This window comes from Macrobrachium rosenbergii, chromosome 10 (genome assembly GCF_040412425.1).
Source record: "Macrobrachium rosenbergii isolate ZJJX-2024 chromosome 10, ASM4041242v1, whole genome shotgun sequence".
NCBI classification, from domain to species: Eukaryota; Metazoa; Arthropoda; class Malacostraca; order Decapoda; family Palaemonidae; genus Macrobrachium; species Macrobrachium rosenbergii.
In genome coordinates this window covers 32702155-32720794 of record NC_089750.1, presented here as the reverse complement: position 1 = coordinate 32720794, position 18640 = coordinate 32702155, and the positions used below count along the sequence as shown (strand labels likewise).

General features: G+C 41.1%; 1 protein-coding gene across 1 annotated transcript in view; it reads right to left on the bottom strand.

Annotated features, from left to right (window-relative positions):
• The window catches only part of LOC136842587 (uncharacterized), a 441719-nt gene that overhangs the window by 370443 nt on the left and 52636 nt on the right, over positions 1-18640 (bottom strand). The window contains 1 exon segment of the mRNA XM_067110134.1: positions 8097-8178. Within this exon segment, the coding sequence (XP_066966235.1) occupies positions 8097-8178 (82 nt within the window).

Here is an 18640-nt window from a genome sequence, read left to right as displayed (position 1 = left end):
TCTTCTGACAAAGAATGTTGTACAGTCAGGCAAAATGTTAACCTGGTATGCCAGCCCTACTGACACCCAGTGATGAGGTGTCAGGCAGTGGAGTGACACGTAGACTACAAAGTATATCCATCTTGATTGAAAACCCTATCAACCGGACACATCTACATACAGAGGACAAGGACTCCGGATGGCTGCAAAGGTGTTCTCCAAGATACAAGCCTCCTTGTTTTGAAACCGAGACCAAACAATTGTGAAGGAACCCGAGAGAGAAAGCCTCAACAGACGATCGTTGAGAGGAACTTTGACACCCACAGAAGGGTTATCCGCTATCTTGTTAAAACCCCCTCCTGAATAGGAAGCAAGGTTGAATCCTGCACACTCAACTCTATCAAAACCACTAACCCTCGTCTGCCTCCCTAATGCCTGCCCGATTGGGCCAAAGCAGACCAGATTCTTTGATGATTAAGCAACTACCGGTTCTGTCGCATATAGCGACTGGAACATCGTTTGATTCGGTAGTAGGCTCCTCGGAACCTTGGATTGAGGATAAGTGAGGATGAAGTCTACCATCCGCTTATACTCGTGCTCATAGCTGAAGTAGAACTAATATCCTGTACCAGATCCTCTTCTTCAAATGAACAATACTTGTCAGCCTGGTCCGAGCAGGTGGAGGATTTTGATGGACTGGTCCGACCGAGCGGAGGATTGTCGGACTGGTCCAACTGATGAGGGAGATTAAGGACCAGGAGGAGGCCGAGCCAGGGGGGTCGGACTGAAAGTGATGGTGAACAGGGAAGGAAGGGCCCCTGGCAAACCCGAACTCGAAACCCGGAAAGACGCTACACCTGGGCGTGAGACAGACACCTGACGATCAATCGTGAACATCCAAAGGCACCAGGGGTAGGTTGGCGCAAACCCTGCACCATTCACGGGATGACCTAACACCTGGGCAGACCACGCCCACTCCTGAGAGAAGAGGCCGCAACACCCGAACCACTAAAATCCGGATGTATCAAAAATTGCAGAGAATGGGAACGCCAGAACTGAAGACCGGAAGAACTCGAACCAACATGGATGCCTAGGCGGAGGGACAGAGAAACCTGTCGGAAAGTTGAGAAAGAAGGCGCTGAAGGAGGGAAGAAGGAAGAATCCACACTCGGAGTAACCACCGCAGCGCCCTAACGCCTGACGTTAAGACAGATGGAGAAGGTCCTAACCGGACCGAACTAAAGAAAGTATCGAAGGGATCTTATTCTGCCCAGGGTTGAACCAAAGGTAACAGAAGAAGGTTATTACCAACTATCCTTGAGAATGGAAAGGCTGGGAAACTATGGTGCTGATACACTGAACGCTGGCGCATAATTGCTGACAACCCACAAGCATCCAAAGAATCGCGGAGGATGGTGATTTAGGAACCCGTTAAGAATGAAATATGGAGTTAAGGACGCCTCCGCAAACACCTGAGAAGCAACTAGACCGGATGCCTGAGAAACTACTGGATTCGCAAAAGGTGATAAAGACTGATGGATCCGTAAAATAACTCCCTTCCCTTAACCCAGGAAAGAGAGAGGAGTGCATGAAGCTCTAATATATAGAGCTGAACCAAAATGTCCTCTGCTCTGCCGAGTTAAAAGCCAAGAAAACAGGATGAGCAACCAAGACCCCGAAGAACCCTCCGAAGAGCGGACCAAAAAGAAGATTGAGAAGGGCAATGGAAGAAGGCTTAGAAGAAAATGGGGAAAAAACGGGAAAATTCCGTAGTGGCCGAAGAGGCCAAGATTTCAAAGAAAATAGGCTGGTTTTGTTCCCCCTGCCCCTGCTAATCTTGATGGACATTATCAGAATCAGAAAATTCTTTAAGACATAATCATGAATATTGGAAAATTCAATCGCTAGAATTACCACCATCGCAAGACGAAAGAAATTTTAACCCCTGAAGGAAAAGGAACCTTTGAAGAAGGAGTATTCAAGGAAAACAAAATTTCAGAACCAGATACATCAGAAACCAAATCTGAAAGACCCTCCACGGATCTGAAACCTTTGTTGCACAGAGTACCAGAAGCAGGAAATAAAACCGACGATTGATCTAAATGAGAGACCTAAACCTGCCAACGACCAACCAAACCTGAACCCAAAGAAGACTGTCCATGTTCAACTACTCTTCCTGAATACTTCCTAAATTAGAATTCATAATCTTCTGAGCGATTCCTAATTCTAAATCCACCTTAGAACTTACGCTTTTAGAGGGAAGGGGGAAAACTGCTGCCAACCCTGCCTGCTCACCGCTGGGGCCGGCAGATCCTACAACCGAGGTTTGCGGTTCTCCATGACCCCCAGCACTCGTTAGGGCTGGTTCTGTAACAGGCAGGGGGGCTGAAAAAGAACGATTAGTATCTACAACACTATTACTACTATCCTTATCTCTAGTTTCCATTGATTTAGAAATGACTAGACATACTCAGCTAGTAACTTGTTCTCTAACTTTTTGAATAATTCTTCCACCTGATCTACCGACTAAGACTCTTTGCCTATCTGACTTATACTACACTGCATCTTCCTACAATAAAATACAAACAGAATTTCGATCGTGTTTGAGGGTACTCAAGAACGCTTGCAGGGCGTGTAGAGCCGATGGCGTCAGCAACTGATTTTTATAGAAGGCTATGTCTTCGAAGATGTAAACAAAGTTGAAGTATCGGCGCTTGTAGACAGCGGCGTCTTCTTGTTTGACTTATCCAATCGAATCCAAATCGATCCCAAAGTCAAAATCGGGAGAGAAGTTCCAAATCCCATCAATAAAGTATCCATCCAGGAGAAAATGCGTTGAATGGGGTCGGGCTAAATGACCAAAAGTTCATCTGATGTGGGACACACCCACACAGCATGGCGAACAAAAAGCAATTGGGGATCTCGGCCTCACTCGGCCGGGACTTAAAAAGCAGTGTTATAGTGGTACTTCAGGTAACTCATTTGACAAGATTTTCCTGAGAGGCATTGGTGCTGCTGACAGTTAATTACCCACTTAGTGGTAAAGGCTATGGGGATGTAGTTGGGGTGGTGGGTGACCAGGGATAATTCAGGTATTCAGGAGTGTATTGCAATATATATATATATATATTTTATATATATATATATATATATATATATATGTATATATATATATATAATATTTTATATATATATATATATATATATATATATATATATATATATATATATATATATATATATCTATTTATATATATATATATATATATCTTTATATATTAAATATATATATATATATATATATATATATCATATATATATACATTATATACATATATATATAATTTGGGTATTTTTTGTAAGCAAAAAAATCTAACATTCTAGTGATATTCAATCATTTACCTTCATTTTGCAACAAGGGAAGTTCTAGCACAATATGGACAAATTTACAGTGACCCCTCATTTATCGCAGGATATCCCAGGTTCCAAGACCAAAAGGCAATAATTTGAAATTCCATGCCAACAATGATCTGCATGAAATTATCTGAACAACATATTTATTTATTTAATGAAAAAGATTGTACCTTGTATTTATTTCATTATTTACCATATACATATATATTTAAAGGCTTTATAAACCCTCCCCACACTCTTATAAACCTTTCCCACACTATTAATTTTTCCCACACTGTTATAAACACTTCCTATGCACTTAAACACTGTATTACTATTTTGATCTGTTATCATTTGTGTATGCATAAAAAAAAAAGATCGTCCCATATTTTAACTTTTTACGTTCTGAGAATCAGCTGACTGAAGCTGCTCACTACTACCGAAAGAATTAGGAAAATAATTTTTAGTTGCTAAAAGAAACAAATTTATCAATGAAATTATTTTTAATATTGTACATAAAAGTTTATGATACAGTAATTCATATTTCATTGAATACTACATATATACTGTACATATGATCAGCACAGTAGCTTGGGATGAGACTAAGTCTTGACTTGACAAGCTGGGGATGAGAGAGTATACAGTATCCTTGAGTTGCATTGTATGAAATTTTGATGGTTTTAATTATTTTGCACTGATTAAAGATGAAACATCAACAGTGAAACTGATATTCTCAGAAAGAACAACCAAAAAATTTGCCTTGTTCAGAGTGCCTTATAATTTTATGAAAGCTTCCCAGTCCTTAAGATTTCGGTTAATGTAATTCCGTTCTTCTCGAACGTAACATGATGAAAACATAAGCTGTTTTTTCCAGACAATATTAAAGGGTACTCACTTTTCATTTTAATTTTTGATGAATTTTTCTGAAAAATCCGCGATGCAATGAACTGGCAAAGTTGAACAACATAAGAAATGTGGAGAGGATCTTGTATGGTGAACTTTTGAAAAAACTTTTCCTTCGTTAGCCTTAACTCTGCTGAAAATCTCAGAATTTCTTTAGTCACCTTGTCATAATTTTTTGCACCATTTTCTATTATGCGTTACATAAAGTGTTATATGAAAATGTGCGCAATTTCATGTAGAATACAATAAAAAATAACTCATGGTTGTAGCTTTTATCATTTTTGAAATATTTTCATATAAATCACGATAAGTGCCAAAATTTAAACCTATGGTCAACTTTGGCTTGACCGAAATGGTTGAAAAAATGCAATTGTAAGCTAAAACTCTTACATTCTAGTAACATTCAATCATTTACCTTCATTTTGCAACAAACGGGAAGTCTCTAGCACAATATTTCGATTTATTGAATTTTTGAAAAAACTTTTTCCTTCCTCCTGAGTGGGGACATGGTAACTCTGCTGAAAATCTCAAATTTCTTTAGTCACTGTTTGTAGTAATTTTGTGACCATTTTCTATTAGGCCTTACATAAAGTGTTATATATGAAAATGTGCACAATTTCATTTATTTTACTACAAAAAATAAGTCATGGTTGTAGCTTTTATCAGTTTTGAAATATTTTCATATAAATCACGAAAAGTGCCAAAAGTTAAACCTTTATCAATTTGTATATCGACTGAAATGATTGAAAAATATTTTTCAATTGTAAGCTAAAACTCTTACATTCTAGTAATATTCAATCATTTACCTTCATTTTGCAACAAACGGAAGTCTCTAGCACAATATTTCGATTTATGGTGAATTTTTGAAAAAAAACTTTTTTCCTTCCCTCCGTGCGCAGTAACTGTTGAAAATCTCAGAATTTCTTTAGTCACCTTGTCGTAAATTTTTGCACCATTTTCTATTAGGCCTTACATAAAGTGTTATACATGAAAATGTGCGCAATTTCATGTAAGAATACAACAAAAAATAACTCATGGTTGTAGCTTTTATCAGTTTTGAAATATTTTCATATAAATCACGATAAATAGAAAAATTTCAACCTTGGTCAACTTTAACTTCGACGAAATGGTTGAAAACTGCAATTGTAATATAAAACACTTACAGTCTAGTAATATTCAATCATTTACCTTCATTTTGCAACAAAGGGAAGTCTCTAGAACAATATTTCGATTTATGGTGAATTGTTGAGAAAAAAAACTTTTTTTTTTACGTCCATGACATTACTAATTCATGCATCATTTTGTGATAATATTTTCTCTGTGTTGCTTTGATTGTTTTACAATTTTTTATATACCAAAATGGGCAATTTAATGTAAATGGGAAAAAAAATAACTCATTAGCTTTTAACAGTTTTGAAGCATATTTGTATATAAATTATATATGAAATTTTTCAACCTTTGGTCATATATTGACCAAGAAATATGATAATGATATTTTTTTTTTAAATTCTTACATTCTACTAAATTCAATCATTTACTTCATTTTGCAACAAAATGAACTCTTAATCTTAAAACTAATTTATGTGATTTTTTGAAAAAACTTTTTTTTACGTATGCTAACTCCGAACTCTGCATCATATGGCAGACATTTTTGTAAATTTGCTCGGTTTTTTAAATGTTAATACAGCATTAACATTTGAGAAAGTAAATCATTTACAATGAAAATGTATTTAGTCATGTAAAATAAAAAAAAAAATGTTATTTTCATAATAAAATAAATTTTTGAACATATCTTACCTGGTAGTTATATATAATTGCCAAGGTTTCAACCTTTATCAACGGTTGACAGCCCTGAAATTTTCAGAAAATGCAAAATTGGAAGCTAAAAATCTTAGACATAATGAGGGCAAAGTTCATTGAAGTCATTTTCCTTAAACCAATTCCATAAAACAAACCTTTTGATTTATGGTGGAATTTTGAAATTTTATGGTTTTTTAAGTCCAGAACAAGAATTCATGAAGAGGAGGTCTAGTCACATACTATTTATCACCCGGTTGACAGACCCCTAGAATTTTCAGCCCCTGGGTCATCGCTGGATTTCTTAAGGAATGCAACAAAATAATAACTCATTAGTTCATTTAAGTCAGTTTTTTAATCCAATTCCATAACAATATGACCTTTTTTCTTGCCTTGGAATGGTTGAAATATTTATGGTTGTTTGTGAAGATTTGGGCTCAGTCTTCCACAATGGTTGGATACTAAACTTCCAGGTAATGAGAACAAAGGTAGCCAAAGATGAGGTCTAGTCACATAAAAAAGGTTATGTGATTTTTGAAAAGCCCCTTTATTTTTTCAGCCCCTGGGTGGACTCTGGATCTCTTAGAGGAATGCAGACATTTGTAAATATTGAAGTCAGCCCTCTGTTTAACAGGTAACCTAGAGTTGTCCAGCCTTTAATGCCATAATTCCAATGATGTTCAGCTGTCTCTGACCCTCCACCAAAGGTGTCAATCATCTATATATATAAAACCAGGAAGTCAGATGTTTAAAATACAGTAATTAGTAGACAAGGCTCTCTGAAAATGGCTGCAAAAGGTGTCCTCCAAAATTTCCCTGCAGACAAGTGAATAATGAGACCAAATCATGGACACAACAAAATGAACCTGGAAATGAGAAACATGTAAAAACAGGGGGTCATTGTAATTGACCCCAGTACCTCATGGTTTCAAGATATGACTGAAAAATAACAGTAAAATTTTTGATAATTGAAAATTTCAATGTCAAAACGTGAAATATTGAAATTCTAATGCTATAAGTGTACTTATGTACCCAAGACACTCGTAATCTCAAGTGGGTGATGGATGAGATACCATTAGTTTTCCTTACTTTCCCTAGTTTTTATTTTTCACACTAACAGATTTTTCTTTCCAGTGTTAAATTACCTTGTTAACCAAGCTCTATGCATAATAAAAGCACAGCTCGCCATTTTTGTAGTTAAGGAAGCAACAGAATGTGAATAAATATTAAAAAAAAAAAATTTTTTTTTGTGAAAATTTTTTCAAAAAAAGCTTGTTTTTTTTCTGGCTGCAGCCCTAGAGCTTGCAAAAGGGAAACCACTCCCTTGGGAGTGGTTACAGCAGGAAGAAGTTTGGCAGGAGGTAGAAAGGAACTGAAGAGAACCTTCATATGTCGCAGGCAGAGTATTGCACCCCGATAACACTGGGGAGGTCTTCCACTCTTCCTCTTCCTGCCAAACTTCACCCACTGTTCAGGAGGCCAAATCTGGCACTCTGAGCATGGGCTTTTATGATTGCAATCAAGCTTGCAACATGAAGAGCACAAAGTGTGCAGGTCTATCCCTATGGAGGAGAGGAACAGGCTACAAGGCCTGTCCCTCCCTGGAGAGCACCTAAAGACCAGCAGTTTCCTCTCCAATACAGAAGGCTTAAGTGACTGAGGAGTTTGCATTGCAAATACTCAAACAACAACAATCCCAACCATATTTCATAAAGAAAACAAGAAAAAGTATAGAATGAAAGCAAACAGCAAATTGGACAGGGAAGACAGAAGTCTGCCACAATCGGCAGTGAACAAAGTCGAGTGCAGACCGACGTTGACAGATGGAGAGGTAGAAAAAAACCTGTTGGTAGGTTTAACCTTGTCTGAAAGTAAAACAGCCATTCCAGCTCATGTTCACAAGCTAAATCTTATGTAAATTATGAAGGTTTGTATTTGTTGAGGAACAAGTTCAAATTGGACATTAGAGTGCATTACTGTATTTTTAGATATCCACCTTTCTTGAAAAAATTTTGGTGACTCACCTTGACACTCTTTAAAAGTCCCTCCAGATCACCACTCCTAATCTTCTCCAAAAGTGTTGACAGCTCAGTCATCTTGAACCACCTAGAATAAAAGTGTAGTAATAAGTATATATATAGAACAGCTGTATGTATGAGCTACCATCTCCTTTACTTATATATTAACCAACAAAAAATCTCATACCCTAGGTGACTTTTCAAATGATTTGTATTTTTCATGGTTAACAAACCTGCAGTCTTAACGTATGAACAATTCTTCTAGCACCAGCTGGAAACCAGTAAAAAAAAAACGCACAAAGAATTGGTGGCAACGAGATAGGCTGATAGGCCTAGGTGGCAACTGTCACCTCCATCGTGTATGAATCAAGGAGGTGACACCTCAGTTTCTTCTAGCCCAGGTAACATGATTGACTGGGGTGGCTAGAGATGGGCTGTGTAAGTTAAGACTGCAGGTTTGTTAGCTATGAAAAATACAAATTGATGAAAAAATTTGTCATTTGTTCATATGTAGAACAAACCTGGATCTTAACTTATGAATAGACTCACTTTTGGAGGATCAAAGAAAGAAGGGAACTGACTGGAGGTTCATCACTACCTGGAAAACTCCTCCTGAATTACAAACCAAAGCCAATGGAAAGAAACTTAAACCTCTGGCAGAAAAATGACAAATTTTTAAGAATTTGTATTTTTCATAAGGACAAACCAAAGGTCTTTACAATGGGATTAACATCAGGCTGGAAACCGGCCGTTAAACTTTTCCAAGGAGGTTATGGTAACAGTTACTGATGGTAGGCACAAAGCACAGCCCAAAGTTGGTATACATTCAGTTGATCTAAATGCAGTTTACCTTTTAGCCCAAAGAAGAGAATGCTCAACTGGTAGGTGGTGGGCCCTGAATTATGTGACCTCAGGTTTGTATGTTAGGAAAATACAATTACTTTAAAAACACTTCTGGGCATTTTGAATTAAAGGAATGTAATATCCTTGATTCGAAAAGGTTTGGATGAACCTACAGTATTGGAGACTATACAGCTAAGAATAACCAACTGGTTTGCTCATAGTCAGTGCCTCTCTCCCCTTGCTAGAGAGAAGGAAGGATTTGCATCTACTAATCCAAATAGAGCCTGATTATAGGTAGGATACTCAGTCATCTAGATCACCTGCATGCACACCAGTCCAGCATGTGATGTCTCATTCACTGTTCCTCTGCCCACTGGAAGAGGAAGGAAGACAAGAGAAATGGAGGAGGCTAGTTCCACGCACACCTTGCAGTCACACACCTTAGGCGAGATGCAACCTGTCCCTCAACAGCTGGGTGAACTACATGACTTGTTGAGCATCCACCATAGGATCCAAGGACCTAGGGGAATGTCCCATGGTAAAAGAAGAGGAATGTGACCTGCATGATTGCATTCCATCCTAGTCTTTACAGAGGCAACTTAGATGTCGTACTGTCATTGGCACCACAGGACCATAGAAGTGGAATGATCCATCTCACTGATCATTTCTGAAACATGAAATGACGAAAGGTGTAAGCTTCCAGATGTAAACGGGTGCCAAAGATGTCTTACTTTTTCCAAAGGTGCGAGAAAACAGAACAGTGCCAACTTCAGTAAGTCGAGAAAGGAGGACTATGATCAAGCTTCTTCAGAGGTTGAACAAATTTCTGGAAGTCAAGAAGATCAACTGTTATGAAAACAGTCCAGCATTACATGTTATAATTACATCCATCTTGCTTAGGATGACTGGTTGGCCACTGCACTGAATGCTCTTCTGCCTGCTCATGTACTTGCACTGCAATAGAGCAGATGAAAGGACATTAGGACCTTTTGTTGACCATGGCACTACCATGATGTTGTTGCTGCCTCACTGAGGAGTGTCTATCTTGGATCTTGAGACTCTTGAAAGTCTAAGAAGAACTGTGCTTAGGTTCCAAGAAAGGAAGTGTAGAGACTGGGCTGGTCAACGTTCAGGGCTAAACAAAAATCTCTGGAGGAGGATAGTGTAATAATGGCATACCTTTGGTGCGTTGCTATCATAATGCCTATTTGGACACTGAGACTACCAGCTGTCTTAAGATCCACATAATATTCTCTCCTCGGGTTGTAGATCAACTGGTAATTATAGCAGCAACAGCTACTGCTTACCTCTCCCACTCCTCAAGGATGAATGTAACTAAAAGTCAAAAGAAATGGAGCTTCTAGACACTGCTTCTTGACTGAGTAGGAACCAAAAACAAGTTGTCGGAACTTAGTTTGGAGGTATTGTTGATCTGACTACAGGCAAAACAATGGGAAGTTGTAAGCACATGACTTGAATCATGGATGTAAAACCGAACTTGTCTTGTCTGTTATACATCCATCATCCTGGAGTGTGTCTGGTTGACTGCTGTGCTAAGTGTTTAAACCTTTGTGTTAACATACCAATGGAATGTGTTTGGTTGACTGCTGTGATGAGTGCACTACTGCAACCCACGCACCTGCAGTGTCAATTGAGGAGATGATAGGACACTAGCCGGCTCCCCCCCCGGCCTCTTGTTGATAAAATCACAGTTTTTGAAAGTAAATTGTATTTTTCCAAACTACAGTGATAGACAAGCTAGAGGTCCTTTACATTAAAATTACTTTCAATAGGCTGGAAACCTCGCCATTAAACTCTTGAGCAAGGTGGTTAGGCAGTACTACCTATCCAGGTCAGTAAGGAATACCTGCCTGCCTGGATGTAAACATTCAGTTTGCCTTTCGGTCCAGGTTCAGATTGAGGGGTGGCATGAAGTAGGCATAATATCATAACCACCTAAAGGACCTCAGGTTTGTATAGTTAGGAAAAATACAATTTACATCATGGTTTTTATTGATTCAGTGTGTTGAACTGCAAGATCAATCAGATACTGGACCTTTTGCATGAGTGAGCACGTGACTCATATGAAATAGGCTGGAAGAATCTTAAGTCGGAGGCAGTAAGGAAAAACTGAGATATAAGTTTCCCTTATCTGTTGACTCTTCCTTCCTCCTTTTGCTAGAGGAAGGAATCGGCATTCTTCTATGATTCTAAGAGAAAATAGAAATTTTCGATGTTATTTATCAGCGCCAGGCCTGCAACTATTGGTTCAAGTCCTACCGACTCATCCTGAAGGACAAAATTTAGAAGGACAATGTTGAGGAAGAAGAAAGGCCAGTCACTCTCAGTATCCTTCTCACTTCCAGAACCAACACCTTCGAGATTTCTCGTCCTCTTGAAGGAGTCATTGTAAGAAAACAATTTGTTGAGCAGTCACCACAGGGCCAATTGAAAAAAAAAGTTCCAAGGGCCTTGGGCATTTGAAGACAAGTGTGTGGTCTTTTGAGACCATGTCTTGCTTCCAGCCAGGACAGAAACTTCGAAATCACGAGGGATGGACCAAGCCATCGGAAGGATGCTCTCGGGTGGAAATTACTGGTATCGTTGTCATCAGCTCACCAGTACCTCTCTTTTCCGATCACTTCACAAAGTCAGGAGGAAAATGTGCCAAAGTAGGCACTTCTTCCTTGGGAGATCAAGAGTACTACAAAAAATGTCAACGACATGTCCAGGTTTGAGTCATGTCGAGCCTTTTCTAAGAAAGTACCACAGCTGCCAAAGGACAAAGTTCCTCATAATGATCTGGATCATCGATACAAAGTCCAAGGAAGAGGAACAAGGACAATTCTAACCCAACAATAGATGCCAAATGGATTTGGAGCCCACCAAGGACATCTGAGGAGTCAGGTACTGATCCCCTTCACCTGTTCTTCCATCTTCTCGCCAAGACCAGAGCAAGATCAGAGATGGTGTTAAACGAGGCACATCTCTATCCAACAACTCTTGTAAAAGGGCATCGTGCAGCATGGGACAGGAACCTAAGCTGAGTCACATGCCACCCATGGAACAGTTCCTGGGACAGCAAGACTTAAAAAGCTTCTCATCCATAGCTAAATCTTGACTGAGGAAGACTACACTTCAGATAGATGACTTCAGTCAATTGCATTTACATTCTTCCAAATGAAAGGGAAAGAAGCAACCCTCCCAAAGAAGACAATAAGTCCAGACTTGAAGAGTGACTCTGACCGAGAGAAAAAGTTCTGCAACGACACCCACCAGTGAAGATGGCTCCAGTCCCTGGGAGTGTTGCAAAAGGACTTCAAGAGATATCCAGCTTAGCTGCTTCAGCTGCAAACGAGCCACCTTCCAAGGAAGCTGGAAGGTCTCCCAATCCCAAACACACAGGGATGTACTGCCCAAGAATTTTCTTGTTCAGCTGCTGAACAGGAAATTGGGTCAACAGAACTCTTCTCGATGCCTCGACGACTATCAGGTAAGGCAAAATCTTCGGCCTTTGTCTGTAACTCAGGGTGAGCAATGCTAAAGAAATATCCTTAAACAGACAAATACAGAGGGGAAAAAGTAGATATCAAGTTTCCCAGAAAGACAGCATGTACATTAAAATAGACAGCCCCTGGGTCTGGTATTTTTTGAAGAAAAACCTACCGACTTAGGGAGGCAGGCAGAAATAACGGTAGGGTTTCTCAGTCAATTAATCTCTTCATGAATCTTTAGAAAGTTCCATCCCGATTTCACTGCTCTATTCTTTTACATGCTTCTGCCAATACATTCCCACAGGGATGCATCTACAAAATTGAGAAAACAGTGCAATAGAACACCCAGTACCTGCAAATGTTACAGATGGAACACCAGGATGACTATTCCCTCTTGTTTGTATGACCAAATGACATGGCAACTGTGGATTTGTTGTTCCAAACCAATGGTCTCAAAAACTCATCCTGAAATCTCAAAAGGCAAGATGTACCAGGGTAATGAGACAAATAATAGTCTTGGCAACCTTCAAGACAAAGTCTTACAGGTGTGTGTCTATTCCTGATCGGTGAATTGAGCAGACACAAATGTGAGGGGAATATGAAGCATATTCAAAGGGTTCCAAAATCAAGCATTAGTAACTCCTTCCTCATTTCAAAACTAAAGAAGGATGGAGGAATGATGAAAAGCAGACTTCCATTCTCTGCCATGGAAACAAATTCTGCATGATGACAGGATACCAAGACAATTAGCTCTTGCCATTTAGTTTTTCCTGAAATTTTGCACAGGGAGATTGTTGGCGGGATGAAAGAATTGCCAAGACCTAGTGAAATGCATACTTCTCCTGAAGGAATCCATTCCCAGGTCTGGGGCAACTAAAGCTATCTGCACAGCAGACTTGATAAGTATCATTTCATACAGGAATCTGCAGAAAACATTCTTAACTTGTCAAAAACATTTTTTCTTCCCTTCTTCCCTCCTCCCTTATGGGAAAGAGGGTCAAAGATTACTTCCATGGTTATTAGAGCTTTCCTAGGGGGTACCAGGCTAATGTTCAAGCAATTTTCTAGCCTGGGACTTCTTAGGGTTGAGGGTGCTTGCCAACTGTAATGATTAAGATTATAAACTTTTAAGGTCTTGGCCACTGTCAAAGGAAGGCAGTGTCCTAAGAGGGCACTGAACCTTGATTTCAGAGGTATCTAGTTTTTCTCTGCAAGAGAATCCTTGCCTAGCAAGAAACCAAGTGATTATTCGTTCTTGTGTGTCAAGCCAACTTGACTTTACAACCGGAGATCCTTTTGGGACCAGTCCTTTTCTTTTATTGGTCAAACAGAACTGCAGGTTTCATTACCAGATAAATGTTTTGAGGGCAAGAAAAATTCATACTTTTTCTCAGGAGAAATTTCATTCTTGAGGATCATGAACTCCTTTAAGAAAAAGGGATTTTGACAGAGGAAAAATCTATTTCTGAGGAAGGTCCGTGTCACCCGGTGAAATTCCATTACAGCACGAATTTCTAGGTATAACAATGCTAGATATACCAGAGAAAAAGAGCTTTCAGGAAAGCTGGGGTTACTACCCCAGTCGAGCGTCTTTAGAAGACGCCGGTATAATGAAGGGTGAGTGAAATACCACTACCACGGAAATATACTCGAAAGATCTCTCCTTATCAAAACCCCCGAAAAGAGCGGTGAGCCGTTACAGCCCCCACACTCAACACCGCCAGGACGGCGACACCAGCGCCACCTACCTCATTCCATGCTAGCACTAACCCCAGACTTGGCATGTGCAAGAGGGGGGGGAGTACTAGGTGATCCAGGAGGGTCACCGGGTGACACGGGACCTTCCTCAGAAATAGATTTTTCCTCTGTCAAAATCCCTTTTCTGAGTTCAGTCCCGTGTCAGCCGGTGAAATAGTGATAGAGAATCATGCCAAGGCTGCAACTACAGGAAAAAAGGGGGTAATCTGAAGAAAAGGCAAAATTTTACGAAAATAATTTTAATCAAGCAATCTCTTCCATGAAGCAAGAATACTAAGACTAAGGCATACTTAAATCTAAGGCACATCAAAAAACTTAATACTACAAAACAATGGGGAGGTCCCCGGCACTGACGGGGAAAAAACCCCAAAAATCTTAAAATTACTTAAAAAAGTAGTGAAACATGAAATGTGCACAAAACAACTGCAAAAATAACCTTAAAACTATACACATGTAAACTTAGGCTAAACACGTAAGAGACAAGAATCAATGAGCATTAACATTACACACATATACATATATCTGGGGTACGTGGAGCCAAATAAAAACTGTCCAGTACCCCACAAGAAAAACAATCATGGCATGTCAGATTACACTTTTTCCATCAACAGATACAAGAAACATCAATATGAGGAGCCAGGCAGTGAGGTATAATCAACCAGGAGAATAAGCAGAGAAGTAAATGAGGCAGGCGGGGGGGGAAAGGAAAGGGAAAGGATATGATTATTTAAGGTGGGAGATGACACTTCCCACAGCTATAGTAGAATATTTCAGGGCTTTGAGCGATTTTTTAAATAGTGGCGTTTAAACACTAGAGGTGATTTCCAACCCGTATATTTAGATAACTCTGAAAAGTCCATATTATGAAAGTAATTAATGGAAGTAGCAACTGCTCGAATATCATGAACTTTAGGAACTGAATCTGGGTTGGCCTTGTTTAATGAAATACAGAATTTGTTGTCTTATAGCATTTAGTGAAAGAGTACCACCTTTCTCCCTGATAAAAAGAGGACCCGACTTACTCTGTGGAGTTCTTAAAAGGTAAGATTTAAGTGTATAGACTGGACATAAAGACTGGTCTTGAGGAAGGGGCACCACCTTCCAAGGAGACCACCTGTCCTGTGGGTCTTCGTTCTTAGCTAAAAATCTAGGGTCAGGGGAAAGGAGGACTTCTCCAGATGGGAGGAAGTTCACATAATTATCACCTCTAGTGAGAGCCGACAGCTCTGAGATTCTAGCACCTGAAGCCAAACTAATCAAAAATAAGGTCTTCCTTAACAGATCCTGATAAGAGCAATGAAAGTTATCCAACTCTGATGCTAACTTAAGGACGTCATTGAGAAACCAAGTAACAGAATGTGGATGTGATACTGGTCTCAGACGAGCGCATGCTCTGGGGATAGATGAAAAATAGGAATCTGTAAGGTCGATTTTAAAGCCGTAAAGAAATACTTTCTTCAATGCTGACTTGACTGTGGTAATAGTGGCCGGAGCAAGGCCTTTCTCAAACAATGATCTAAAGAAGGAAACTCCTAAATTAGTGTCATGATTTTGGCTTCAGATGCTTTCAGGAAGGAGGCTAATTTTTTGACTGCTGAGTCATACTGTCTAATAGTAGAATCTCTTTTATCTGATTCTAAAAACAGAGTGTTGACAGGGTCAATGTTTGCTCCTTTTGGGCTGCGAATTTTATAAAGTCCATAAAACTAGGGCATTCTGAATCCTTGAGGAAGCTGACACAGTCTTGGTTTGTACTGTCTGGGTCAGAATGGGCTTGGGAATCCGAAGACTCCGTAATCCCAGTTCCTGAAGGAGAGGGAACCAATTGCTCTTCGGCCAATAGGGGGCTACTAGGGCTGGTTGACCTTTGAATGTCCTGAGTTTGTGTAAAACTTTCAGCAGTAAATTTATTGAGGGAACAGATAAATCTTCTCCCAATTGTTCCAATCTACTGTCATTGCGTCTGTGGCGAACGCCTGAGGGTCCAGGTTGGGGCCACATAACAGGGGAGCTTGAAGTTGCTCTCCGTTGCGAACAGATCCACTTGGAGGCCCGGAACCCGGCGGCAAATCCATTTGAAAGATTCCACATCCAGGGACCACTCCGTCTCCAACGGGTAGTCCTGGACAGGGAATCCGCCACCACGTTCGGACTCCTGCTAGGTGGGTGGCTGACAGGTGCCAACCGTGCTTGTTCGCCAGGGAGAAGATAGCAACCATTACTTGGTTTACTCGACCTGATTTGGAGCCGCCCTGTTGATGCAATGAACTACCACTGCGCTGTCCAACACCAACCTGATATGAATCCGATTGGGAGGGCGGATTTTCTTCAAGTTAGAAAGACCGCCATAGCTTCCAGGGTGTTTATATGGAACTGCTGAAACATTGTGGACCACGTTCCTTGTACTTTTTGTTTTGGTGAATATCCCCCAGCCGCTTAGAGAAGCGTCTGTGTGGATAACTAGTGCCGGGGGGAAATTGAAGCGGAACTGTTTTGGACAGGCCTCTGACTGTGGTCCAAGGCCGCAGTCTTGTCTTTAAGATTTGAGGGATAGAGGAGACCTTGTCTCTGAGCTTGACATTTGCTCGACTCCGCCACACTCTGTTTATGTCTTTTAATTTGGCTTTCAAGAGCAGGTCTGTCACTGAGGCAAATTGAAGGGACCTGAGGACTCTTTCTTGGGACCGACGGGATGCCGATGGATTTTTGAGAAACCTCTTGGTGAGAGATGCTATCTCTTTCCTCTTGGGAGGCGGGAGAGATAACGTGTGAGAGGACAGATCCCACTGGAGACCCAGCCACTGAAACCGGGACTCCGGAGTCAGGCGGGACTTCTCTCTGTTCAGCTGAAAACCCAATGACTCTAGGAAATTGATGACTATGGACGTGGCTTCTTGACACTCCGGAACAGTTGGTGCCCAGATTATCCAATCGTCCAAATACGCTGCTAGGGAAATTCCTTGGGACCGGAGTTGCTGTACTACCGTGTCCGCCAGCTTGGTGAATATCCTGGGTGCAATGTTCAGACCGAAGGGCATGACCCTGAAGGAGTAGGCTTGATTCCCGAGTCTGAAACCGAGGAACTGAGAGAAGTTCCGCGCAACCGGGACGTGATAATAAGCGTCTGAAAGATCGATAGAGGTGGTGACGGCCCACGCGGAAGTAGAGTCCGTACCTGAGCTACCGTAAGCATGCGAAATTTGTCGCATTTTATGTAGAGATTTAGACGCGACAGATCCAGGATCACTCTTTGCTGATCGGAGTCTTTTTGGGAACAGTGAATAACCTGCCTTGAAACTTTAGGTGCCTTGCTTTCTTTATTGCTCGTTTGTTGAGCAATTCTGTTACATAATCCTTTAGGATTGATGTGGGTGGCTGGTAAAATCTGGTTAGAGGGGGAGGGTTCTTGATCCAGCTCCACCCTAGTCCCTTGGACACAATGCTGTGTGCCCAAGGGCTGAAGGTCCATTGGTCCCTGAACCAAAACAGGCGACCGCCTACCTGTGTTCTCTCAGTGGGAGGGAGCGGGTTTATTCCCCTACCACGTCCAGGTCTTCCCCTTGGGGTGGTGTTAGACCTTCCTCTGTGGGGGCTTTGCCTCTTCCTCCCTTGCAACCCTATTGAGGCCGTGAAAAAATCCACGGCCCTCATATGTGGGGTTGTATGCTGGTGAGGACACATAGGAGGGTGCAGCTGGTTGGACCAGCACATACTGTTGGGGGTGGGTCTTAGAGGTAGATGGCTGGGCCACTGCCGAGACCGGGACGGCTTGAACTACCGCCTGATGGGGCCTCTTATGTCTCCTGAACCTTTGCCTCCTCTCGATCTGGGGGGCGGCCGATTCTGGGGTCTTGCGCTTATAAGTGGGAATGCCCCAGCGAGAGCGCAGACTCTGATTGGCCCGTGTAGCCTCAGACATGACGGATGTAACCTCTTCTTCAGGGAAGAGGTTAGGTCCCCAGATCGAGCTTTTAATGAGCTTGTTAGGCTCGTGGCGGATAGTAGCATCAGCAAAAATGAATTTTCTGCATTCCAGTCTGGCCATAATAAACTCAAACAAGTCAGACTGGAAGCCTCGCCAGGAAAGACTTAGCCAGGACCTGGAAAAAGGGTTCGTCTGAGCAGGAGACGGCAGTAGCTTCAGTAAGACATACGGAGCTCAAGGACCGGGCTAACTTAGTCCGGGCATCAAACTCCGCCTTCAACAAAGATTCCGGCAGCTTGGGGAGCTGTTCACTAAACTGCGTGGAAGCGCAAAAGGGGGTCCAGCTTGCCGACAGTGAAAGTGGACGGGCGTCCACCCAGAACTCATTACTTCCTGGGAATACCAGGAAGTAGGGTCTGTTTCCTTAATTGTGGTAACGGATTACCTTCAAAGCATGCTCGGGCCGTAGCCAGAGCAACTTTGTCCATGCAAGGAGTGGGAAGGTCTTCTCCCAGGGTGAACATCGTAAA